This window comes from Lissotriton helveticus, chromosome 4_1, assembly GCF_964261635.1.
Source record: "Lissotriton helveticus chromosome 4_1, aLisHel1.1, whole genome shotgun sequence".
NCBI classification, from domain to species: domain Eukaryota; kingdom Metazoa; phylum Chordata; class Amphibia; order Caudata; family Salamandridae; genus Lissotriton; species Lissotriton helveticus.
The window spans coordinates 99853251-99879327 of record NC_136063.1 but is presented as its reverse complement, the minus strand read 5'-3'; the positions used below and the strand labels follow the sequence as shown (position 1 = coordinate 99879327).

Below are 26077 nucleotides of genomic sequence, written 5' to 3'. Positions count from 1 at the left end.
AGATCCGTCAATGACAAATCTTTCAACATGTGAAGAAGTTTCGTCCTTGCCTGTCTGTGCGGTTCGGTGGAGTGTGAAGAGCGATCTGTACTGTCAGCTAAAGCTACATTCCAGTCACCCCCACATATGACATGTGTGTCTGTTAGCTTCTGCAGATGCCCCCATAGCTCTTGAAAAAATGTGGGCGCGTCCACATTCGGACCGTACACATTAAGCAGCGTCAGCCTTTGCCCACGCAGCGTGCCCGTGACAATAACATATCTGCCATGTGGGTCTTGTATTACTTGTTGTGCTGTGAAGTGCATTCCCTTTCGAATCAGCGTCACTACCCCTCTTGAATAGGATGAGTAATTGGCAGTGTAGGACGATTCCGCCCAGCGCTTGCCTATGGTCTGGTGTGTGTTAGGTGCAATGTGTGTTTCTTGCAATAAGGCCACATCAATTTCCCATCTATTGAGGTATGCAAATACTTGTCGTATTTTCTTGGGCTGTGTGAAACCCCTAATGTTCCACGTTAGGAAATTAACATGAGTTCTACCCGGACCTCAGGTTCCCAGAGTCATTGAAAATGCAAAGGTGTATAAACCATCAGCAAAGTACAATCATGAACAGGACCATTGAGCATTCCAATGTGCGTGCTCGCATGTGTTCGCGAACCCGCCCGCCTCGCAACACACAGTAGTGCAACAATTCTCAGATGTTGTGGTCTCTCAACATTAACAGTACCCCAACTCCTCCCCCCCCACCCACTCCAGCAACACAATCCTTCCGAAGCCATTTGCCCTTAAGAACTTTTCCCTTAACCCTAGTGAACCCCCCAAAATATCCCATCGGGACAGAGCTCACTCTCTACAATGTCCCTCTGAACAGAACTGAATTGGGGAACACCCTTGTGGGGGACCGCTAGGGGCGCAGCTCGGCATCCAACTCAATGGATGTGGACGACTCAATTGTCACTTGTTTTACACAATCGCCTTTCATTTGGCCGCCCCCTGCCCCCGATGCCCAGCCTATATCTGATCATAACCTGTGAATACAAACATTTAAAACATTATTGGAATGTGAAGTCATGTGGAACCAATAGCGTTGTAGAGCAGGAATACAGTTATTGTAATTATGACCTCGAGATGTAAGAGACGGCATCTCGCGCATTGTCAATAAAAGCCCCTTCGGAGCAGGCTAGTGTAGTGCAGCTTAATCTGTGTGCAGTGCTGGACAATAAAGGGCCAGATAGCGTTCATTACAGTACAGCAACCCTGTGAGTGGTCGCTCCTGGGCACTCATGCCCCTGCTGCAAGCCAATTTCAGTTTATGTAGCAGGTATACAGCTATTGCAATCGTGTCCCCAAGATAGAAGAGGCAGCCTCTTGCACATTGTAAATAAAGGCCCCTCTCGGACCATGTATGTCGAGGACATCTAAACTCTGCGCAGTACATAACAATAAAGGGCCAGAAGGTGTTCATTACAGTTCATCAACCCTGAGAATAGGTGCACCTGTGCACTTTTACTCATGCTGCAATCCAAATTCGCACAGATATGTACATTACTTCCCCTCAGGTTAGCTGATTGCGATGTTAACAGCAACTGGCATCATGCAGTGTTCATTCCGACCCAGCATCCCTGAGACCCAGTGAGGGCACAGCACCCCTCAGCAGCAAGTTCACCGTTCGTCGAGACTGCCCTGTTTCTATCAGCCCCCCCCCCATCTGGGGACCAAACGAGTGCTTCTAAGTCATATTTGCAAAACCTTACCGCTGATCGTAGTTTAACGAGTACCTATCGATAGTCACCCTCAGTCCGATTCCTGGTTCTGCTCCTCACGTGCTTTGGCTTTAGACTGTTTCGACACTTTCTTAACAAACTCTTGCGCAGCTTTGGGAGTCGCCAATAGGACTGCTTTACCCTCCCATGACACCCTCAGCCGGGCTAGGTATAGCATAGAATAACTAATGTTGAGGTCCCTGAGCTTGGCTTTGACGGATGCAAATTCCTTCCTCGCTTGTTGTACTGCGACGGTGTGATCCGGGTAGAACTCCAAAGTATTTCCCTGATGGGTGATTTTTCCTTTCTCACGTGCAAGCCTCAAGTTGGTATCCCTGTCGCGGTAGTTCAATATTCTTGCCACTATAGGCCGTGGGTTGGCGCCTGGTGGTGGACGAGGCGCGAGGGATCTATGCGCCCTTTCTACAATGAAGATCGACGAAAGTGCTTCTGCTCCGAACAGATCCGTACACAACTTCTCAATGTATAGGTCCATGCGCCCAGTGTTTGTTGTCTCAGGTAGGCCCGTGACGCGTATATTGTTGCATCTGGACCGTGCTTCCAATTCCTCCTCCTTTGCTCTTATCACCTCCAATACATGTTCCATGCCGGTGCATTTGGTGGATGTAGTGTTCGACAAATCCTCAACTGCCGATATTCGCGCCTCAGCCGTCTCCAGGCGTTCGCCATGCTTTTCGATTTTGGCAGTCATCCCATCCATCCTGCATGTCAAATTATCCAGCTTGCCGTTAATGTCTTGCAGGTTCGCTTGTATAGCCAATAGTATTTTCTCCATGTTGTTGTTGGGCGGCAATTCAGCTGGTACGTCACACTCCGCCATAGTCTCCGAGTTTTGGGGTGTTTTTTTGGCCTCAAACGAGATTTTCTGTTGTTGTTTGTCGAGCTTTACCATTGTACCTGGCAGTGTTGTTTTTGGTTTTGTGTCCTGAAGTGCGGACCTGGTTTTCCTGATTGATGTCGCCGTCTTGGCTCTCGACTCTGCTGTTAGGCTGAAAGCCCTGTGTCCCAGAGAACGTCGTCGTCGTCCTAACTGCCTTGAATTTCTTTCTGCTGGAATTGATCACTACTGGGTGAGGCCGCTCGCCGTTTTATGTTGTGGGTAATATTCAGCGACCACGACCCGCAAGTTGCACATTTCTTATAATAATGCCTGGCAATGAACAGCCTGTGAGCATTACAAATTTGCGCGTGCCTGGGGGCACTCTGCTTAGCACAGCATTGACACCGATACTCTGCATACACACAGCGCCGCAGCCCCCATCGGTTCGTCGCGGTTCATGCACCCTCAGCAGAAGCTCGTTAAGGGATCCAGTAGCCTGGGACCCTTCTCAGTTTGTGATCCCGGGTCGGCACCTTTCGCGCCCTTTTCAATTGCGCCTAACGTTTTTATCAGCAGCGGTGCGTCCATTGGGGCGTAGGGGCGTAGCCCCACTAGCCCCCATGGACCCGCGGCTGTGCAAGGAAATGTAAATATTTAATTTTAATCATCCTCATGTCCAGGCCGTCAGGGATCCGGGCAGCACCCGGCGTATCCGGGAGTCGGGGGGGGGGGGAGTGCTTTGCGGCAGGGAGGCTGGTCCGGACTGCTGTGCAGCTTGAGTTGAGTGACAGTCCACGTCACTGACTCAGCTGCAGCAGAAGCGGTGTCCCGACGACGAGGCTCGACGAGTGCGCAAGAGAAGCTTGGGGCTGCAACTAGCCCAAGCATGCGCATTGTTGTTCTCCTGTGTAGCGAGTGGCCAGGGGGGTGCTGGGTTTAACTAGGCGACAGCCCCCGGCGATAGACAGGGCGACAGGGCGAGCACGCAATGTGACCCCCTAGCCAATCCTGGCTGGCCAGTCACCGCGCGCAGGCCAGGGCAATCCATTATTGGATGCCGCGCGTGGGTGGTTCAGCCGTGGCCAATCACTGTGTCCGACTTCAGTCATGATGCAGTGATTGGCCATTTCGCGGCGCTGCTGACCTGTTCTGTAATCTATTCTCTACTCTCTCGCTCTGGGTGGGTGGTGATGAGTGTGACTCTCGCCTCGTGTGTGTGCATCAGCCAGCCTGTGTGCTCTCGAGTCCGTCTGTCGACCCGTCGTCGTGTGATTTCAACTTCAGTAATTTTTTAGTGAGTATATCAAATGATATGATTATGTAGACTAATTGTTTTAATCTCCTCTCCAGTCGACGATAATAATTTAGAAGTACGACAGCGCTGTGGCTGCCACGCTACTGGGCCGGCCTTGTGCTGCACCCAGAGAGGCCTAGGCCGCCTCAGTATATCACCCATCACCAGTATTTCACTCATCCCGCCCTCTGTCGACACCATATATTCATTCAATGAACTTGAACTGTCTGACTGTGCAGTGCACTTGCCGCCCTCACAGGCCTGTACGCCTCATCATTCCCGCCCCCACACAGACATACACCACACAAATGCCCGCAGTTACTAATCCGACCAGCCGTAGCTGCAACAAGGCATCCCGTCATCAATTAATTCAAATCAAATGACTGAGTTCGCTCGCGCTTGACATCCAGTCAAAATAAAACAACATGATTTTTTCCCCCAAAAATTATTTACACTGGAGACTCTGAACAGAACATAAAAAAGCCTAGCTGCTAGCTGGCAGACCGCAGGGCCGGGCACCCGCAGCAATTAGCCCGCAGGTGGTTCGGGGACTAGGGTGCTGGCTCCGGGGCCGGGCCAGGACTTCACCAGTTCCGACCCAATGGGGGGATTAACAGAAAGTTCTTGCAGAGTAACCATGATTAAGAAGTTACTCAGTGTTTATACCCCTTAGCGTTCCATACATTTAAATTCGGTACTATCCAGTATCTTCTCCCGATACAGATGACATTTTAGGACTGGTAAGGTTAGAGATGTCTCCTAAGACACAGTTCCAGTCAGTCCGGGATTTCCTCTCCAAACACAGTGTGCTGTGATAGCCTCGTCCAATTGGTTTCATTGATGGAATTAAAGACTACAAGTCCCAGAGTGCATTATGGTGTTCATTTACAAACAGATAAGTGGTGCGAGTCGACCTTAAGTGCAGGAATCTGAACCCATTGCTGTCATCACTCCTCAGATCCGTGCTGCACCACCTCCTGCCACCCCACCCGACCCTGGCATCTGCACTTAGTCCTGTCAGCACCCCCAGTCTTGAATTCTAGCACGCCTGCTCAGCAGCAGGAATGTGCCCACGCTGATCCGCCATGATCTCTGACCTCTCGTGCCCTCTGCTATTTCAGGACTTGGGGCTAGTCGAGTAACTTCTAAATTCTTAATCATGGACAGCGGAGTAAATCGTAACCGTCCGAGGTCTCACTCCCTGACGGTCAGACAATTACACTAAGCATCCCGCCTGCCGCCTGGGAGGAGGATGAATTGGGGGGCTATATTGAGCGTGCGGGGCTCAGAATCCACGGAGCACAGGGTCAAGCGAGGCCAAAAATAATCCGAAAAGGAAACACATGAACTATGTTAATTCAGTTCTCAATCCATGGCCTTCACTTCAGAGGATTTTTTTTCTTTTACAATTACGGTGCATGCCCTCTGAGAGGATTGGGATGTGCGTTGCGCAGTTTTTGAGGTGTGTGCTTGAGGTAGCTGAGACTATGGTTTTTGATTGCACTGAGAGGGAGAGGGAGAGAGAGAGAGAGAGAGAGAGAGAGAGAAAGAGAGAGAGAAAGAGAAAGAAAGAGAGAGAGAAAGAGAAAGAAAGTGAGGGAAAGAAAGAAAGAGAAAGGGAAAGAGAGTGAGAGAGAAAGAGAGTGAGAGAAAGAGAGAAAGACAAAGAGAGAGAGAAAAAGAGAGAAAGAGAAAGAGAGAGAGAAAGGGAAAGAGAGTGAGAGAGAGCAAAAGAGAAAGAGAGAGAGAGAGAAAGGGAGAGAGAGTGAGAGAATGAGAAAGAGAGTAAGAGAGAGAGAGAAAAAGAAAGAGAGAGAGACAGAGAAAGAGAGAGTAAGAGAGAGGGAAAGAGTGAGAGAGAGAGAGGAAGAGAGTGAGAGAGAGAGAGAGAGAGAGAGAGAGAGAGAGAGAGTTTTGTCTAATTGTGTGGTTGTATTCGTGCACACGTGCACTTAAATATTTCATTTATGCATATGGGTTCATCTAAGTCTGTTCCTGCACCCAACCATGACACAGCCATATTGGGCCATTTCAACTAAGAAGACGTCAGCTTAAAAACAAATCTAGACCACTTGGCCAATGCTTGCTGTATACATTTGTTTATTTGCTCTATTATCAAGCACAAATGGACTTGCTAACATTTGTTTTCTTTGCTCTGCACTGGTAAACCCCTGCCAATAGACCCATAATGTTTAGGGGTGTTCTTTCCCACCTTGTAATTTGATTTACTCCTGCACTTCACGACATGATAATATTTATAAACGTGTCCATGGTGGCAGAGGGCCATGAAATGGTTTGCAAATCCCCATAAACGCATGTTTATGACACTCACAAGCCCTGGAATTCCATTACCACGCTCCGGGGAGAAAATTTACTTCCATGTGCAAGTAGGTGTGATTACTCTTTTTACACTTGTAAGTGTATGTTTTGCAGATTTCGTAAATCAGGCCATTTACACAGGTGAGTTCAACTGAGGTGGGCTCATAGCTAAGCTAATTTGGGTCAATGGATCCCAAAAACGGAAAAAGTTCCATTTGAGTGTGTAAGTTCCTTTCAGGCGCCCAAATGACTTTTGGGATTGGAACCAAAATTAGCAATTTCCAAAAATTGACATGTTGAGGCTGGATCTAGCAGAACCAAAGTTTGTACTAGGTAGAGTAGATGTCTGTCACTCAAGCCCCTACATCAGAGGTTCTCTGGTTACCCTGGATCTAACTCACAACACATTTCCCGAGTAGTTGTGTGTTACTCTAGTTTAATTGTTAATGCAAGCATTTTTCAGGAGTAAGACATATTTATCTAAAGGAAAAAACATTGTGAGTCACGAGACTTGTTTTGCCCCCAAAGGAGCATTTCTTCTTACGCCTGGAAATTTGTCAATCACACCTAAGCCTGAAATAAGAAACAAATACTTTAAAATGCTCAGTAAATCAGATTTGATATTCATAAGTAATTCACATTTGAAATGGGATTAAGACACAAATACTCATAGAAAAAGTTTTGCCGCTCAGATCGCCTGTCAGTGTCAGCCCATCTTTTAATTTCAGTGCCTAGTTCTCTGTCCGCATACATATATCTATCTACCTTGCAGCCTAACGATATTTTTTTCCCCGAATCTATCGCTTTCAAATTAAAAAGCATCATCTCCGCTGAAATCTTTAGCATATATGCAAGGTTATGTTGACTTTCCTAAAAAGTGAAAGCAGCGGTCTGGGCTGCCTGCTAATGAGGCAAACGTGAGAAAAGTTCAGGTGCCTTCTGCTCTACAGATCAAACACTAGCAGTCAGTCGAGTGTGTCAGTCACGCGGCCCCCTCTTTCACGATCAGTTGTCACTGCTCAGCACGATTGTTATCCAATGTTCAGAAACAGCGTGTTAGGTCTTTGTCTTTTCCCTGCCCTCCCTGAGTCCCTTCATTCTGCTAATTCTCACCTCATTATTCGTGTAATACAATACATGATTTATGCCTCCTTTATTTGCTCTTCTTTTCTCACTGTCTCAATCTGTCTCTTTACCCTAGGTGGTATATTAACATTTTTGGCTGTCTTGAAAGCTAAATAAGCCCTACTGTCCAACGCTGCTTATGACAATACCAGAGGTTAATGTGCCCTGTCCATGCAGTGTTAACTGATGTTAATTACGCACGCCGCAATTATGGGCCTAAAACCAAGGAGTGGGTGCTGAAGGAAGAGAACAGCAATTAACAGCTCTTAACCTCAAATTAGCATTAGCACCAACTCCCCCCACTCTCACTCAAAATAGGGAGACAAAGAGGCCAATCATTCTTTGTCATGTATGTCCTACAGAAGCAGCGCAACACAATGCAACACACAATGATGAACATGATTTGACGGAAATAATCGGAACTGAGTGCGGGAGGTAGGGAAGGTCCGGTCCTACTCCTACAGGCAAAGTGAGCACCCCGAGAGCCCATGAAACTGACACAGGTGGAGGGGGGTGGGCGAGTGCCGGAGCCTTGATGATGGAAATGATGGATAGATTGAGGGAGGGGGTATGGAAATAACGCCGAAGGTAGCGAGAAAACTGCTGAGACATCCGTAATACTATCCAAGAAGAGGACTCCCCTTTTTTGTAATAATGTTGGTGATATTGACATATTGCTCGGTGCATCGCCTGCCCCATACGGGGTTGTTGGCTTTACGGCTGTGAAACTTTTGAGATGGAGCTGTTGTATGGCTGCCTATTATGTTTTCAAGAGTCTTGCTCTGTATGACTGTATGCTTTTGGTTTTGTTACGTAATAAAAACTAAAAATAAAATAAAAAATAAAAAAAACAATTTGCATGCAGTTTCCCATCCTGGGAAAGCTAACACATGTACTCCTGGTACAGGCAGGAGTAAACGTATTTTGAGGGTGGAAGTGCATAGGAAGCACTGACAAAAAAAATCGGTGGGTTTAGGTGGAGGAGTTTCTACATTTGGGAAGACTGAAGAAGTAAAAAGTTTGAATGTAGTGCCACACTTCTGCACGGCGTTGGTGTCTCCGTTCACCCCCACTCTCCCCCCCCCACCTGCTGCCATGAATCAGTGTTAATGGCCCATCAGCGGGAGGCGAGAGTCTTCGCACAATGTGTACAAACGGAAAACCTCCCTTTGTATAGGTAGGCGAGTGCCCGGGGGGAGGGGCAGGAGGGGGGGCAGCTTCACACATACCTGCCAGATGTCATGTCCAGAGCCTGCTGGGGGTCGGGTGGGTAGTCGGGTGGTATCAGGTGTGCATACCTTCATTCTGTTTTTTGTGCAGCTATTAGCAACACAGGTGGGCCTTGATTGCATCCACATGCATGGAAGTCCCGAGAGCCCTTGGAAGCAGCAGTAAGGCGTGTGCTTCCGGATAATGACGTCCTCGCGACTATTTTGACTACGCTTAGCTTGCAGCCACCAGTTATCTAGGCTAAATTACCTCATACCTGGATGCAACTAAATTGGTTTCTCCTCATGAGAATATTGTAGTACCGATCTGCCTAGTTTATGCAATTTTTAGAGCACACAGCTCCGTGGGGGTAGAATAATATTTGTGTAAATTTCTGAACCTAAAGATATGGGCATTTTTAAAAGGCAGGAGGCCATGTGTACATTCTGCCGACATGCTGGCACAGATGCCCACCAGGCAGATTGGCAGAATGGTGACAAACCTGGGCAAGGGGTTTTCAGATTGTGTACATTTGCAGCTTTATTATATAGTGCGAGATCGACCCAAATATATCAGAGCACTTCACATGAGCACCAGGGACCTTACACAAGGACACATTCATTATTTTGGTAGGCGATGTAGATTAAATGATTTGCCCAAAATTCCAGAACGGTGAGGCCACACCTAGGCTCGAACCCTGTTCCCCAGCGCTAAAGTCAGAAGCTTTAGCCGTAAGGCTACATCCACAGATGAGCTGTAGATGCTCTCTCTACATACTTTCTTTGTTGTCAATACCACAGTCAAAGTGATCCCGGCAGAATCTGGTGGACGTGAATGTGCAGATAACGCAAGCATGACATTGATTGAATTGGCATATTTCAGGCAGCACTTTAAGCTTGAGTGCACATGGTTATTGTTTGTATTGTTTACCAGACTCATCATCAGTGACTAAACAGAGCTTCACAAAATGCTTTGAGGTAATGCTTTTCCATGCGTGGCATAGTGTTTCAGTAACACTTCGTGAAAGCTAAACTGTTGCTCTGGCATCCTCCAATTTATGCTTAATGTCAGGTTACGTTAATAGGGAACATGTGGTTGGAGTGAAGTTAATGTAAGTGCATTACTGTGTTAGACTGGGTGCAGTCGTTTTACTATATTAAAAGAGCAAAATCAATGCACTTTGCACAGTATGACGAACAAAACACAGAGACACAGGGCTGTAAAATAAAAGGCAGGGAAATCGACAATTGTGCTCCAAAAGCGCATGCAAATGGCTGCTTCACCTCAAACTGCCTGATTGTGTCTTTGGTCTCTGATCTATGAGATGCAGGCTCGCATGTGGTAGGAATCATGAAAAAACACTTTCTTCCTTTCATTTTCTTAATAACACCACGTAGCGCCATTAGACCATCACGAGCTTCAATGTTCCCCGGGGTAGAAAACACCTGACTAGCTGCATATGATGTAAATAGGTCAGTGAGGCACTGCTTTTGTCAGAGAGATCCTTTTGTTACTTGCAGTTTCTAAGTTAAAATCCTAACATACAGGGCGAGCTATTAACTGTCATGTAAGAGCTGCATGCAAATTGCAAGGAAAAAATTGGAGCGTTGTTTTTTCCCCCACAGTCTTTGTTTCATTACCCTACTGTTTCAAAAATATATCGTTATCTTTTCATTTTCAGCACCAGACAACCTGAAACATTACCGCATTTGGGGCAATTTTTCAGCAAACCACACGAGGACCCCAACCTCCGTTGCTGCTCTTTCACCCCGGCTACAACCCAGCAAACAACAATAGAAGGGGGCTCCCCGTAGGGTTTCTTAGAGATATAGGCAGGCCAAGGGGGGAAGAACAACTGTAAAGAGAAAATAGAAGGTACCCTGCCAATTATTTATAGAGGTCCCACCTAGAGGATCCTACTGTGATAAGGTGAGGGGGTGAATAGCCCAGAGGCTGAGGCTGCACAGGACAAAACTAGGTCATTCCAAACAAGCTCCACAACATGTTTTGGAAAAATACATATTTTTTTATTTTATTTTTTTTCCCTTCTTAGATATATTCAAAAGACATACATATATAAATTTAAATAGTCAGTGATATTTTACAAAACATATAAACAAAATGCTTTTCAAAATTAAGACCTGCCCATACTTCAGACAAACTACCACACTCATTCACACAGGGATTTTCCTAACTACGATAGAAACATTCAACTCTCATTCATCCATTCTTATAGTCCTGGCGTAGACAACAATAGATCTTAAATAGGTTGCCTAAAACGGAGGGTTCATCCAGGCAGATGGTATTAATACGGGTCCTGATGTATTTAGAACGGGTTGCCGTATTCCTGGGACAACGTGCCGACGCGCGTTTCGGTGGAAAGCCAATATGGCCGCACCTTCGTCAGGGCCAAGGTAGTATGGTGGGCAGGGATAAGGGATAAAAATCTAGAAGTAAAAAAGTCATGTCTTAGTTCTACATTTTGGATAAACTCACACACAAAAGAGACATATTCCATCATTTCATTTTGCTTGGATTTCTATCACTTTGCTGAACATTTATGAAGCAATTTTGATTCAATACATTCCAGGATGACATTTTTGACCCTGTGCAGTAACAGACCGCCTGAAAACACTCCCCAGATTGGAATTCCCTGTTTCGTGGAATCCAAAAAAGGCATACAGATAGCCTTAGCCAAATGAGTAGTAGAATTTATATTCCAACATCATACAACATCATACACCTTTTTGTTAAAATCACATATACTAAGTTTCATCCACCTAAGACCTTTTATTTCAGCAAGGCAATTTCTCATTTATATTTTTTTTGGATCAAAGAAGGTTGCTAATCTGAGAGGGTGGAAAAAAAGTTTTTTTCACAGAAGGTTTACCAGGTCGTATTCTGTACCTAGATCAGGTTATAGCTCTTTTTAAACATAATATTAGTTTATTTTCATGGATGTTACCTGTTTAGTTTATTGGGGACGCCTACGCAGTAAGGTCCACCTTCACCATTTCAGGAGGGAGTAAATTCCATTTATTGCCCTAATGAAAAGGTACATAGGGTTACTCTTTGCCCTCAGAGATTAATAGATCTTTATTACATATTCATTAGGGAGATATTCATTTACCAAGATTTAAAGAATCCACCCGTAGTCCCTCCTGCAAGGTTAACAGGTTTTATTTTATAGCTTCTTCCTTAGTAGCTGCCTTGCGTCCAGAAGGAGGTAGTTTTGGTGCGTAGTCCTATTGATGACATAGCACAATAATGCGTACTTGTTGTTTTCAAAGTATGTCTACATTACCATACTACAAGGCCAGAAATTTATTTATGCTTCATTACCTGCACTTTCTAGTCCTTTTCATTCGGTGTCACAGATCGAGTCAAAATAATGCGTCGGGTATTTCTTTACTAATACACACAAGAAAACAGATGGAAGCCAATGAAATAATTAATTAAACATCACTTTTCACGCTCGTACGTTTTTGCCATTTTAAGATACTGGTAGTCCCCTTTACTGCCAGAGTTAGCTTTAAGTGTCATATTTTGTAGTTTTCAAAGCGTGACTTTCTCTCAATGATGGAAATAATTAATAAAGCTTTACTTTCCACACTTGTATGTTTTTGGCCGTTTTAAGATACTGGTAGTCCCCTTTCCAGAGTTAGCTTTAAGTGTTATTTTGGCTATCTGTCTCCCACCAATTAATCATTGAGAGAAAGTAACACCATGAATATTACAAAACATGTCTCTTAAAGCTAACTCTGGAAAGGGGACTACCAGTATCTTAAAACGGCCAAAAACATACAAGTGTGGAAAGTAAAGCTTTATTAATTATTTCCATCATTGAGAGAAAGTCACGCTTTGAAAACTACAAAATATGACACTTAAAGCTAACTCTGGCAGTAAAGGGGACTACCAGTATCTTAAAATGGCAAAAACGTACGAGCGTGAAAAGTGATGTTTAATTAATTATTTCATTGGCTTCCATCTGTTTTCTTGTGTGTATTAGTAAAGAAATACCCGACGCATTATTTTGACTCGATCTGTGACACCGAATGAAAAGGACTAGAAAGTGCAGGTAATGAAGCATAAATAAATTTCTGGCCTTGTAGTATGGTAATGTAGACATACTTTGAAAACAACAAGTACGCATTATTGTGCTATGTCATCAATAGGACTACGCACCAAAACTACCTCCTTCTGGACGCAAGGCAGCTACTAAGGAAGAAGCTATAAAATAAAACCTGTTAACCTTGCAGGAGGGACTACGGGTGGATTCTTTAAATCTTGGTAAATGAATATCTCCCTAATGAATATGTAATAAAGATCTATTAATCTCTGAGGGCAAAGAGTAACCCTATGTACCTTTTCATTAGGGCAATAAATGGAATTTACTCCCTCCTGAAATGGTGAAGGTGGACCTTACTGCGTAGGCGTCCCCAATAAACTAAACAGGTAACATCCATGAAAATAAACTAATATTATGTTTAAAAAGAGCTATAACCTGATCTAGGTACAGAATACGACCTGGTAAACCTTCTGTGAAAAAAACTTTTTTTCCACCCTCTCAGATTAGCAACCTTCTTTGATCCAAAAAAAATATAAATGAGAAATTGCCTTGCTGAAATAAAAGGTCTTAGGTGGATGAAACTCAGTATATGTGATTTTAACAAAAAGGTGTATGATGTTGTATGATGTTGGAATATAAATTCTACTACTCATTTGGCTAAGGCTATCTGTATGCCTTTTTTGGATTCCACGAAACAGGGAATTCCAATCTGGGGAGTGTTTTCAGGCGGTCTGTTACTGCACAGGGTCAAAAATGTCATCCTGGAATGTATTGAATCAAAATTGCTTCATAAATGTTCAGCAAAGTGATAGAAATCCAAGCAAAATGAAATGATGGAATATGTCTCTTTTGTGTGTGAGTTTATCAAAAATGTAGAACTAAGACATGACTTTTTTACTTCTAGATTTTTATCCCTTATCCCTGCCCACCATACTACCTTGGCCCTGACGAAGGTGCGGCCATATTGGCTTTCCACCGAAACGCGCGTCGGCACGTTGTCCCAGGAATACGGCAACCCGTTCTAAATACATCAGGACCCGTATTAATACCATCTGCCTGGATGAACCCTCCGTTTTAGGCAACCTATTTAAGATCTATTGTTGTCTACGCCAGGACTATAAGAATGGATGAATGAGAGTTGAATGTTTCTATCGTAGTTAGGAAAATCCCTGTGTGAATGAGTGTGGTAGTTTGTCTGAAGTATGGGCAGGTCTTAATTTTGAAAAGCATTTTGTTTATATGTTTTGTAAAATATCACTGACTATTTAAATTTATATATGTATGTCTTTTGAATATATCTAAGAAGGGAAAAAAAATAAAATAAAAAAATATGTATTTTTCCAAAACATGTTGTGGAGCTTGTTTGGAATGACCTAGTTTTGTCCTGTGCAGCCTCAGCCTCTGGGCTATTCACCCCCTCACCTTATCACAGTAGGATCCTCTAGGTGGGACCTCTATAAATAATTGGCAGGGTACCTTCTATTTTCTCTTTACAACCCAGCAAACACCAGTGTTAAAGGTAAGCAAACTGATGCTATATATTTTTTTTACATGGTAGTTAGGGCTATGTAGTATGTGGTCACTCTCCAGGCCCTCAAGCAGTGTCTCTTTCAGTGCCTCCAGCAACCACTATGGCACAGAGAGGCAGGAGGCAGAAGAATGTATGAAGCTCTGTGGTAATACTGAATAAGCAGCTACCTATGTTATGCCATCTATTAATGTAATAACTGCACTTTCACAATTGGTTTATTAACCTTCCTGCTTTCTCAAATTTGCTTGAAAATGCATGGTTTTTCTTCTTTTTTTTCAAAATTTTCTTGAGGGGGGTAACCCCCCCAAACCCCCCTTTTGGGGTTCGGGATCGCTCGCTGCGCTCGCTCGCTACGGTGCTGTATGCTAATTAGTTTGCGCCCCACCACTTTAAAATCTCACCCACCGCCCCTGGTTTTTATATCTCCGGATGCACAGCCACACTTTCAGTACGTGTATGACGACCCTTCCGCAAGTGTTTCCAGGTGCAGACGCTTACCGCTTATGTCAGCCGTATTCCTAGTTCCACATTGACACAGCACACATTAGATCCCCTCGCCGATCTTCGGTTACTTGGGCGCCGCCATCTTGTGTCAGCGCAGCCCCGGACAAGCCACTTATGCACTTAGCGATAAATCCGGGCTCATAGAAAGTCAATTTAACATAGCGCCTCACATCGCCTACTCGATCCGACCACTGCTTTCAATGCTGGTGGAGAGGCAGACTATTGCGTTACTCACTGCCGTGGTACATGAGCTCCTCCGTTGGTATCTGCGGCGGCCTCCATCTTAATTGCCGCTGCGGTTCGGTCTTCGATTTTTGCCGTTATCATCCGCCCTCATGAACTTTCACCGCTGTTTCTCCCGTCCACTGGTTCCTGATACTATCACATGTCAGGGATCACTTTTTGTCAGCGTTTTTTGGCGTCGGAGCGGGCGCAGGCCATTTCGTTAACGGTCGTCCAGCGGAGCTGTGGTCTTACCCAGCCATCCCGCTGTGCGCCCCCCTGGCTATGCCAATGCTTGTTTAAAATGTTTTATTGCAAGCATAAGGTCACCGAGTTTAGACATCGTCACTGTCGTACCATCTTGTCAAGGCCAGACCTGTTGACGTTGCAGTAATAATTTGTATGTGTATGTGTACAGGTCAGAATTCAGTACATGGTATGCTCTGTTCCTCACAACTCGGATATTTTCCAACTTCATTTGAGTCACAAAAATGATTCTTAGAATTGCTAGCCGACTCTTCCAAAGCAATGTGTTAGACCTAATATACCACATAATAACACCGTCGTTTGAAATGCTTCTGAATCTGTCGAGGCGCCAACCAAAGCCGTCACTCATATGTATCCGTCCCCGTCAGTACATCAGTGTGATACCAAAGAGTAAACATTACTTTTAACGTTGTTGTGTTTTTTAGCTATGAAAGACATTTGTGCCGTTTTCTATGAAAGCACATCTCTGTGCGCGGTTATTACCCATGATAGTTGGCAGCTGAAACGCTTGTAATTAAAATAGAGAACCAATAGAGAACCACCCCGGCGCTCTTCTCTGTCTCCGTATAGGTTGCTGCCGCTTGTTTTACGGTGCTCTTATTGAACCGTATGTTTTATAAATCATGCAAATGTGTTTCTTGTTACTGCATGTGACTGCCATATCAAATATACATAATATGCTTATGCCCCGAGGACGCTGTGAATTGTGAACTGTCTGCAGCGTGCGAATTTAATATATTACGCTTTGAGGCTGTCACTCATATTTATGGAAGTTGTAAAGAATTCCTCTGAGACAATGTAGGTGAACTGAAGATCCTTTATTTTAATATGCACCAACACGAGCTCCGTACAGGCGGAGCATACAAGCTTTCACAGCCTGCCACCAGCTGTCATCTGTTAACATTCCAAGGATGACAGCTGGTGACGTAGGCAACGAGAATACGGTGTCCCTAAGCGGACACAAAGCAATCACAACAGAAGTGATGTGCGAATTACCACAGTCAATTGGCTGCACTTCAAGCCTCCAAAATATAGATCCGGGAAATGGTGGCTGATGACGTCACCGTAGTATGCGGAATACGTGCTCAAATCTAGGCGATTGTATATTGCAACCTTTCTGCCCATGTCATCTCAACTGCAAACTATATTTGTGTTTCTGAAAGGAACGGTGTGATTTCTCCAATGCTTGGTTTAAAAGGCCACAACAGAATAAACACTTTTTAGGCAAAATGCAACTCAGAGGCTTATACTTTACTTCATGCGTGTTCCATGTAAAAAATTTGAAATTTTAATTGATATCTTAAAATATCAAATATTCTTGGAACTTATATTTACTGCCAAACATGCCTCCATTCTTCTCCATTCTCTATTCTGTTTGAATTTCACAAAATGATTCCTGACAGGCATAAATGGGTAGAATTGTGTAGATTTCTCTACCATGAGTGTGTAGAAATCAGCAATAGTAAATCCCATACAAGGGGTGGAGAGTGGGAATTGAAAGGCGTGGTTACTGGTAAATTATAAGAATTTTTATTAATCCACGTCTCAGTTTACACTTGACTACTGATATCTGAGCTTCCAGAAATGGAGGCTTGCATGGGAGAGTAGAACTCTTTCAATGAACTCTTTGTTATTATGTGACTGCCTTAGAACCCCAGCTCGTAATAAACCTGGCTTCCACAACCAGTTAATCTGCTGCTTTTCTGCTTCAAAGGAGCTGATTGGTATGCTGTAGCTCCAAGACTCCACAGTTCTTATCAAACCCCTCAGATTGTATGCTGCCAATAGCATACAAGCTTTCAGGATAGGGGCTTGGTAGGTCCCAGAAACAAGATGTGTGAAGGGCCAAGTTCTTAGCCACCAACCACTTGCATTCTAACCTGATATAAGGATCGGCAGATAATTGACAGGTGGTTTGTGGCTTCAGCCTGCAGATTCTGTGGTCTTTTTGGGTTCTAATGCCCAATTGACCTACTATTGTCGAGGCTAAATTCGAATAGGATGCATATGTGCATGTGTGCTTTGATGTAAATTCATCAAGTGCTGTCAGAACTAGTTGTGGTCACTGGACTTCCAAGGTAGACCCTAGTGCTATCTACATGGACCTCTAGTGTGTGCCCAATAAGTTGCATTGGTGGTTCCTTTGCACATGTGTGCTTTTTTAGTTGGCCAATCAAGCCTTGTCAGTAATGGCTGTGAGTTCTGGTGAACAACAAGCCCGAGCAGTGGTGCCTGCGTACTTGAGAACTCTAGTACGGGATAATCATGTCCCACAAGTGGTATCTCTACTCATTGGTGCTTTAGTGAAGGCTAATCAGATCTTGTCAGTATTAGTTCTCTGTACCAGTACTCTACCAGAAGCCCATTACATTCTATCCGGTATGGTTATTTCAGTAGATGCTCACAAGTATGTCCATTATGTCATTTCAGTTGTGTCTTTATAGACTGGTGCTCAAAGGAGTGCAACAGAGCACCTCCACACCTAACTTATGAAGGTGTTTGTATGTGCTTTGTTATTGGCCAACCAATCGCTATCATGTATGCTTGCACACATCAGTGCAGTCACAAACAAAACCCCTAGTTTGGCTGCAGCGGCAAGAGGGAGAGGGTCATTGTGCATTGTATCCTCCCAGTCACTATGTTCATCCAAAAAAAAAAAACGACCAATTGTTTTTGTTGGATGTGTATGCATAGGTGCTCTGGTGTATGCCCATCATGCCCTCTCGGTGATGACTGTGTGCATAGTTGTCTAGATGCAGGTCTATTTATCCATGTGGGTTGTGTCGATGTGTGCAAGAGCTCCAATGGTGGTTGGGCAAGTGCTATCATTTTACCTGCATGCATAGGTGCTTATTATGAGCCTATCAAGCCCTTTAAAGTAAGGTGGTGTGCATGGCCAATCATTGGATCCATGTTCTCTTTCTGGTTAACATGCAGAAAAAAGGAACAAAAAAAGTACATTGCATATTTGTGTTTTCTATAAAGAATGGTGAGAAAAATGAGACTAGCAAAGTGTACAAAAGTGAAAAAATGCAATCTGCTTTGCAGTCTGCCTAATCGGGTGCCCATTCCAACTTCAAAACCAAGTGTAAATTAGGAATGTGCAGCCATACTAGAAAGGCAGAAATAGAGTTATGCAAGTACACTTTTCGTATTCCCTTTGAAACCTAATTCAAAGGGAAAATTGGGACCCGTTCAAAAATGATATACAACTGCAATTCCTCCCTAGGTTACTGGGTTTCTGTACACACATCAATATGGGTCGTGTTCACAAATGCATTTACGCGCATAAAACGACATTTACCAGTGTTAACGGCTCAATTTACACATGACAACCATCCAGAAAAGGATACTGCCTGTAAATAGATTTACAACTCTCAAAACTACACCCCATACAAGGCTGGACCAAAGCACCTTCAAGGCTGTAAGGGGGAATTCATCACCCACAGACTTGGTGGGTGCGTGAAAGATGAGGATTCTCATGGGGAAAAAGAATTGCTCATGAAGTAAAAAAAAAATGTGTGTTTGCTTAGCGGGCTATCTTTCCCCAATGTAGTGCTGTGGGGTCACTGCACAGTGCGTAAAATGCAAACTCACATGACATTCTGAACAGAACACCAGGAAACCAGTGAATGGTGCTGGTTTCCACACAAACTACTCTACTGGGAATGCTTGTTAAATGCCAAAAAATTTACATCAGCACCTGCGCAAAGGATTACGCCGGTGGGTGTAATTTAATTACTTTTTTTGCGAATCGTGTATATGTGTACAACATTCTTGTACACTTTTTAAGACAACACCGTGTTTAAGTACATCTTTAAATCTCTGACCCAAAAATTGTCTGCCCCAAGACAGAGTTGCTCGAGTGCTCATAACAAAAAAATAGAAAAATGTCTCAGTTGAACAAAAATATCACTGGTCAGTGACAGATAGATATTTTTCTACAACTATATGAATGTTGCACTAATGAGTCTGGGTATCACTAAATGAGTGAATTTTTTTTAAAAACCACAAAAAAACACTGTATTGTAGACTGCATAGTAAATAGAAAATAATGTCCTCCGCAGTCACTCTGGATCAACTTGTTTTGTGACTGGTTAAACTTGCCCACATACGCAAATTAACCAACTCCACTAATTACTCTGGAGAACCAGATGGGCGAGTTCCAGCTGTGTGTTCCTGTCTCATGACACCACTGACAAGGGTCGGGAAACAGCATCATCAACCTCCCTCGCCCACCCATGGAGCCAGAGAGCGCTTGTCCGTTTTCTTGGGGAAGAAAGAAACAAAATAAGGTAGCGGGAGACCTCCGTGAACAGAAGGGGGTCGGCACACAATGAAGCATTGAACTGGCATCAGGGAAGAGAGCTGCGGCGTCGGAGCCCACCCGACAGTGTTCATTGTGCCAGTGTTTGTTGATGTGTATCAGCGGGAGGGAGATGGGAGGGCAAGTAAGGGGGCCATTGGGTGTTAATTCACTCGCGGGAGAGAGCGGCTGGCGCCGCGATAATTGCTGCCATATGCCAGCCACACACTCCCGTGAGGAGATCGCCAAAACGTGCATGCGTTGCATTGAAATCAATGCAAGGCGTGCAAGTTTTTAACTGGAAAGCTGAAGTGATCTCAAGAGGTCTCTTTCCTATGTAGTGCTCATGCGCGCTGCGTAGGAGAGACCTAAGAAGCAACCCTATTGACTGCACAATTTGAATGCACCCCAGTGCCTCCCTACATACAGAGACTACAGGAGAATCTCTGCACCCGCAGCATCAAGAATCAGCATTTCCTCCTGTGATGTACCTTTGCTACCTCTTGTATTTTGTTTGTTCACAATTGTCACTATTGCCTCATGTAACTTAAAGTTTGCTTTTGTATTTGTTCACTTGTAATTTTCTCCTTATGTATCAGTACTGTTCCTATTGTGAAGCGCTTCGGGTAAAGTCCGTGCTATATAAAAACGCATAAATAAATAGGACCCAGGACTAATGCTGCAGTGCCACCTGGTGGACAATTCCAATTACTGCACCAGCAGGAAAGAAAACACCTACATTGTTCCCCCAGCTCAGAACCACGGTATAAGGACTACACCCCGGTAATCACACTGTCATTTCGAAGGAAGGCACAGGAAAGCCAAGCAGTATCCCTAGTCAGAGACACCAAGCCAGTACATTCCCTTAATGCCAAAACAAGGGAGGAGAAACAAGCCAACTAAGCATTTCATGCCTCATGTTAGCTGCCCTTCACTCGCTGCAAGAGGGGGAAGACCTGGTATACCCCACAGGGAGCATTAAGACGCTCACAGCTGCCCTGGCCAACAGTGACCAAGCAATAAGGCAATAAAACCGAGAGCACCTAAGCACCAGGAAGACACGAGAGAGTCGCACGCCGAACAGGCAAACCGCATTGGCAAGTAGCCACCACCGCAAGCCACAGAACGGACACACCAAGTGCCAGAAGAGGGCGCCCAGGAGAGCGGACCTCTTCACAGAAAGGTAGCAATGCCAAAGACAGCCACCACCAGCAAGAGTGGAAGACCAGCCAGACCGCAACGTCTCAACGTAGCCATCCACACCAAAAGCAAAAGAAACACTGGTGCAGAGCGCGCACCATAAGTGGCTGTCCAACGCCACCGCCAGAGAGAAGATCACTACTCGCTCTTACTGGTGTACAGACACAACCACAAGCAACAACACAGGCACACCAATTGCCAGAAGAAAAGCCCAATAAGCAAATGGAGCGCACTAAGTCCGAGGTGCACAGAAGGCCGCACCAGAGAAGGCGACAGCACGGGCAGGCGCCCGAGAGATAGAGACATCTTCATAAAGAAGCACTGCTGAACGCAGCACAGAGAGCGATTACATCTCTACTGCATCAGCAAAGCCCCACAGTGGGCTGAAGACAACACCGAGTGTCCTCCCTCGCACTGCCCCAAGATCGAGTCGGCGGTGACCCAAGACAGGCAAGAGAGGAGTTGCACACTCCACGTGGCAGGACGCCACAGCAACAGGTGCTTCGACAACCGGTGTCACGTGACCGGACGTCACATCGCACAGCAAGCAAGGTGCACGTCACACCAAGTGACCATTAAATATCAACGAGAGAGGTAGGGCTCGAGTCAACACTCCTGTGCCCCATAAGGTTTATTGAAAACAACAAAGGAGTGTTTATGTGTAACTAAAACCCAAATACTAAAGCAAAATAAAGTGACAGTTTATTCCCGGACCCCTACCTGGGTCAGGTAGTACTACGTGGGTCAGGTAGTACTACGTTATAGCATGTCTGATCCTAATAGTCAGGAGGCGACCACCCTGTGGACAAGGATGACTGTACCCAACAAGGTGAGGCAAGCAGCCTTTTGTTTAAAAGGACCCTCACTCACCACTAGTTGGTGACATGCTTCATCATTGGGTCCCCGCTGGAGTGACCGAATGCCGCCCCAGCGTGCTACAACGCCTGAGTTACAGCGGAGCGGGTTTGGTGGTGAGTGTACTAGTGAATAAACTCAAATATGTGTGCAAAATGAGTGAGTGCAAAGTTAAAAAATACGAGGTTAGAACCCAAACAAAATATTTAATGCGGGCCAACCCGTATTAAGGTTAAAAACGTGAAGGTCGGACAACAAATGGTACTATATTAGGAGACCTGTGTCCTTAATTGCAATAACTGGTACATGTTTCTGCTGTCAAAAAAGCGGGATCGCGCAGCATTCATCAGGACCACACCTAAATGGCACTCCGGGGGTATGTACGCGCTAAGGTACACCCTCCCGTGAGGCACTTAATGTGAAAAGTACAAAAATAAATAATTAAAGAGAAATTACTCACGGATATTAACCGTGTCGGCACACTGTAGAGTACAGTAGCCTAAAGGTACAAGTCATTAGAAAATCGTAGACTTCCTGGGTCAGGACGGCGTTGGGCAATGTTCACGGCGCGTCCTTTCAACGCCTGCGACTCCCCGCCCAGCACCTACATTCAGGGACCGCCGTCTGCCCGAAGAGTAACGTAGTACTACCTGACCCACACACCAAGTGACCAGTCTGGACAAGCACACTGGAAAGAAGGAAGAAGCAGACGCCACAATGGCGCCATCTCGAAGTCCAAGTGCAACGTCCTTGAGGGAAGGAGAGTGACAGCCCTGTCACCCCGGAAACTGGATGAACACAGGTGTGCTGAACAGACCAAAAGGGGGAGAAGACTGAGGACTCACACTGCAAGCCAAGAGCACACCCTGACACACCAGACAGCCACCAAAGCGGACCCACGTCCCTGGATACAGCCTCACGGGAGAACCAAACATAAGCCGCAGCAAGCGCAAACCACGTCTCATTCCAATGCTTCCCCAGGTGACCCCCATCCCAGAGTGTCGGTAGTCTAAGTCAAATGGAATCCCTGCTCCTGACCGCAGATGCCAAGGGTGAAGATCAGCACCCAGTGTCTTTCTTCATACCGCCTCAAGATGGAGTTGGCAGTGGCCCTAAGCCAGGCAAAATAGGATCTGCACACTCTACGTGTCAAGCCGCCCCCAGAAACCAATCTCAGCAAGGCAGGGACACACGGTTATTACGTCTCTCCTAACATCCAACTCTCCCAGCAAGTCACCACCACCTGTCATTCCGACTCACCACATGGCTGGCCACCAACATCACGCCAGCCCTCAGCACATGCGTCAAACAACATCAATCCTAGATTACCACTGGACTGGAGACCTACACCGTTGCCACATCAGCAGACAAAAGAAACCAGAGGCTATCTGTGAAGCTGGCCTACACCTGAACCACGGCAGCAAGAGCAAGTCTTGGCCAAGACTCATCCACCCTTCAGGGTTGTGCATGCGACTAAGTAACTGCTCCTCGGTGGTCCTGCAGCTGCCCCCAGTTGGCACACAAGAGGCCCCAGCGCAGTACTCCTGCAGTCCTGCAGCAACCCAGAAAACGGGCCTCCCCAGGTTCAAGAGTGAGAAGAGACATTGCCCCACCGACCGGTTATCAGTTACAGCCAAGCGTTTCAACAGAGACAATTGATCAGGCAACACCTCTGTGAACTCTCACCATGGACTCCATCCATGCTCATGATGCATCCCCTTGTATGAACTGTTAGAACTCACCATAGAGACAAAACATACTGATGGAGAAAGGGTCTGAGGGAATTCCAAAGACCTGGCCTAGGTTAGCACCCCTTAAACAGTATATCAACAACAAAGAAACCTAGGGGTCTAGAAAGGAGGAATTATCTCAATCTGTCATCAAGCCTCTGGCTTGTCCCGAGTTTAGGGGCCAGCCAGAGGCCAACTCGGGACCAGCCAGAGGCAACGACGGACAGAGCGTGGCCTCATTATTCCTGAGTATGTGTCCAGGTGAGGTGAGGCAAAATCCCCGGTCGTGCTGGATGCATTCAATCATCTACTGACACAGAGGATATGCTGCTGAATTATCGTATCCTTTTTGATTTTTCACTTTATTATTCCTTCTGGCACCTTAGTTTTGTTGTGTGACATAATCACTTTGCAGTAGCAACGTTCAGAACAGAGGCCCTGAAGAAAGCCTTGGGTCTTCCCCATTTAGGCTGAAACATGTTGGCCCCTATGCAGTTATTTGTTTAACACTGCTTTCTTGCACTGTTCTCGTTTTTAATTAGGAAGAGGCCAGATCCCTAATAAATTTGTTTCTCTTGTCCTCTATCCTTTTTTAACATTCACCACCTTTATGATTTTCTTGCACTGCACTTCAACCCATCAGTTTGCTATCACTTGGTCAAAAAGTGTTTGTGGGCAGTGACCCGACTATGGTACAAGGTAAGAATATGGTCTCAATGATCAAGAGACCTTTTGCCTTGGTTGGATGACAAAATGATAACATTGATCATCACAAGATTTTGATGGGAATCCTACGAATACCTTTTGGGTTCACCTCACAAATCACCGCAGACATTGTATTTGTTATTATTGTCCCACTCGTTGAAACTAGCTGTTAGTCATTAATGTATTAAATACGATTGATGACAGATTGAGATAATTCCTCCTTTCTAGACCCCTAGGTTTCTTTGTTGTTGAGAACTCACCATAGACCATACCTGATTTCAGCAAAGTGGAGCCATGCAGCACTGCAAGACATGTCATCATCAGTGAACTGACGGTATACAGCGGACGTCTCCAAGTGAGCGGTTGTGTCCTGAATCCCTCAGGTTAAACTACGAGTGTCCCCCGAGATGGTCCCGCTGCAGGCAGAGTCACCAGTCCATGTCTAACGTCTTCCCGCCACCTGACTCATAAGGCTGATGGACCCGGTGGTGTTCAGTTTGACTGTTTGATTCTCTCCACAGGTTGAACTAATTGTTGTTCTTCATTAAAGTTGGGGAGGAATGTAGTGTCCTGCAGGTCACGTTCTAGCCACTGCCTTGAGGGCTGGGCACACTTGCACTACCACCCATCCATCACGAGTGTCACGAGTAACGTGGCCCGACAAAAAAAGGGCCTGGGTGCACGGGCTTGTGGCCAGTTACCAGTATCATGCTACGGTGTCTGTGTGGCTCATTTTAGTAGCTTGTGGGCCCAGGACCCACAACTCTATAGTTAAGTGTGACATTTTAGTGCTTTGTGGGTGACATTTTGAGAGATGCTATCTGTTGTATCCTGGTTTCAATGTGTTCATGTTCTGCCAGTGAGTTCCTCCCGGAATGATGTAATATGGAATGTTGGGGTCAGAGACTACAGTTGGGGAAGGGCTGAGCAGCATGCTGGCTGCTCCTGGTGGGGCTAGTCCCAGACTGAACATCTGGGCATGTAACTTGTACAATAAATACTCCTGAAATACTACCATCTGTCTGGACCATGTTACTACAATTTATTGGCGACTAGTTGATTCAAGAGACTGCGTCTGCTACCTCTAAAGCTCAAGTGGGATTAGTTGGTAACCTACAATCAAAGAACCAATGTCTGCATCTGCATATCAGCTACTAACTGGCACACCTCAGCCCCACCAGTGACCAGATAATTGGTCGCCCTCTACGCACCAGTGCCAGTTCCTGTCTCAACTGCAGCTCAAGTCTATCCAAGCTGTCCCTACAGTGCCTCATGATCTCAGTCCTTGTTGTTCCTACAGCCGTCTGCCAGTTATTCCTGTGTGTTTGGAGAAGTCTTTCTTAAGGAGCTGCCCATCCAGACTTGGGCATCTACTCTCCAAATTCTACTTGTTTATTTTATTCTTTGGACCACTTTGCTAGTGCTGTCCCTTCAGTGAGGGTAAGCCTGATCTAATGTGTTCATCTACCACATATCAACGTTCACACTGTCTGGGGAAGAAGTGTGCTACCAAAATGTCACTGCTGTTTGGATGTTTCTTTCACTCAAAGTGTTTTGTTTGTTCCTGCGAGGATTTATTTCCCCCTCTCCTGCTGCTTTGGGACAGTTTCATAGGGCAGTGACCAGTTTTACAAAGTTGTCCCTGTGTGTCAAAACTGCCTTTCGTTTCGGAGTCTGTTGCCTAGTGTTCACATGAGCCACAACACCACTTGTTCAACTGCACATTAACGACAGTGTATGCTTCGGTTGTACATTATCTGCTGCTTCATGGTTTCCGACAATAGCCTGGTGAAAGTTGTCTCTGTACAATTTACAATAAAACTGTCATTCTGCTGTGAGGAGTTTTCCGTCAAAGTCAAGGTGAGACACATCTTTCTCTTTTATAATTGGGCTACGCTGAGACTTCTTGACTGCAGCGTTACCCAACCGACATTGTCATATTTGAACAATAACGAAGCTCGTGACAGGCATTGACGCGCTTATCTGTGTGCAGTCCTTCATCTTGTGCAGTCTCAACGCCGGCGTGTCAATGTTACGTACGGAATCTTCAGTGTGACGTGCCTGCTCCCTCAACTAAGAAGCGCGATACAGCGTGCCTTCACCTTAGGATTGTTTTACCGCAACATTTACAATCCGAT

At 45.3% G+C, this 26077-nt stretch overlaps 1 protein-coding gene across 1 annotated transcript in view; it reads right to left on the bottom strand.

Annotated features, from left to right (window-relative positions):
* LOC144827949 (uncharacterized) overlaps positions 1–26077 on the bottom strand; it is a 253438-nt gene that overhangs the window by 48104 nt on the left and 179257 nt on the right. The window contains 1 exon segment of the mRNA XM_078686112.1: positions 1823–2648. Coding sequence (XP_078542238.1) covers positions 1823–2648 — 826 coding nt within the window.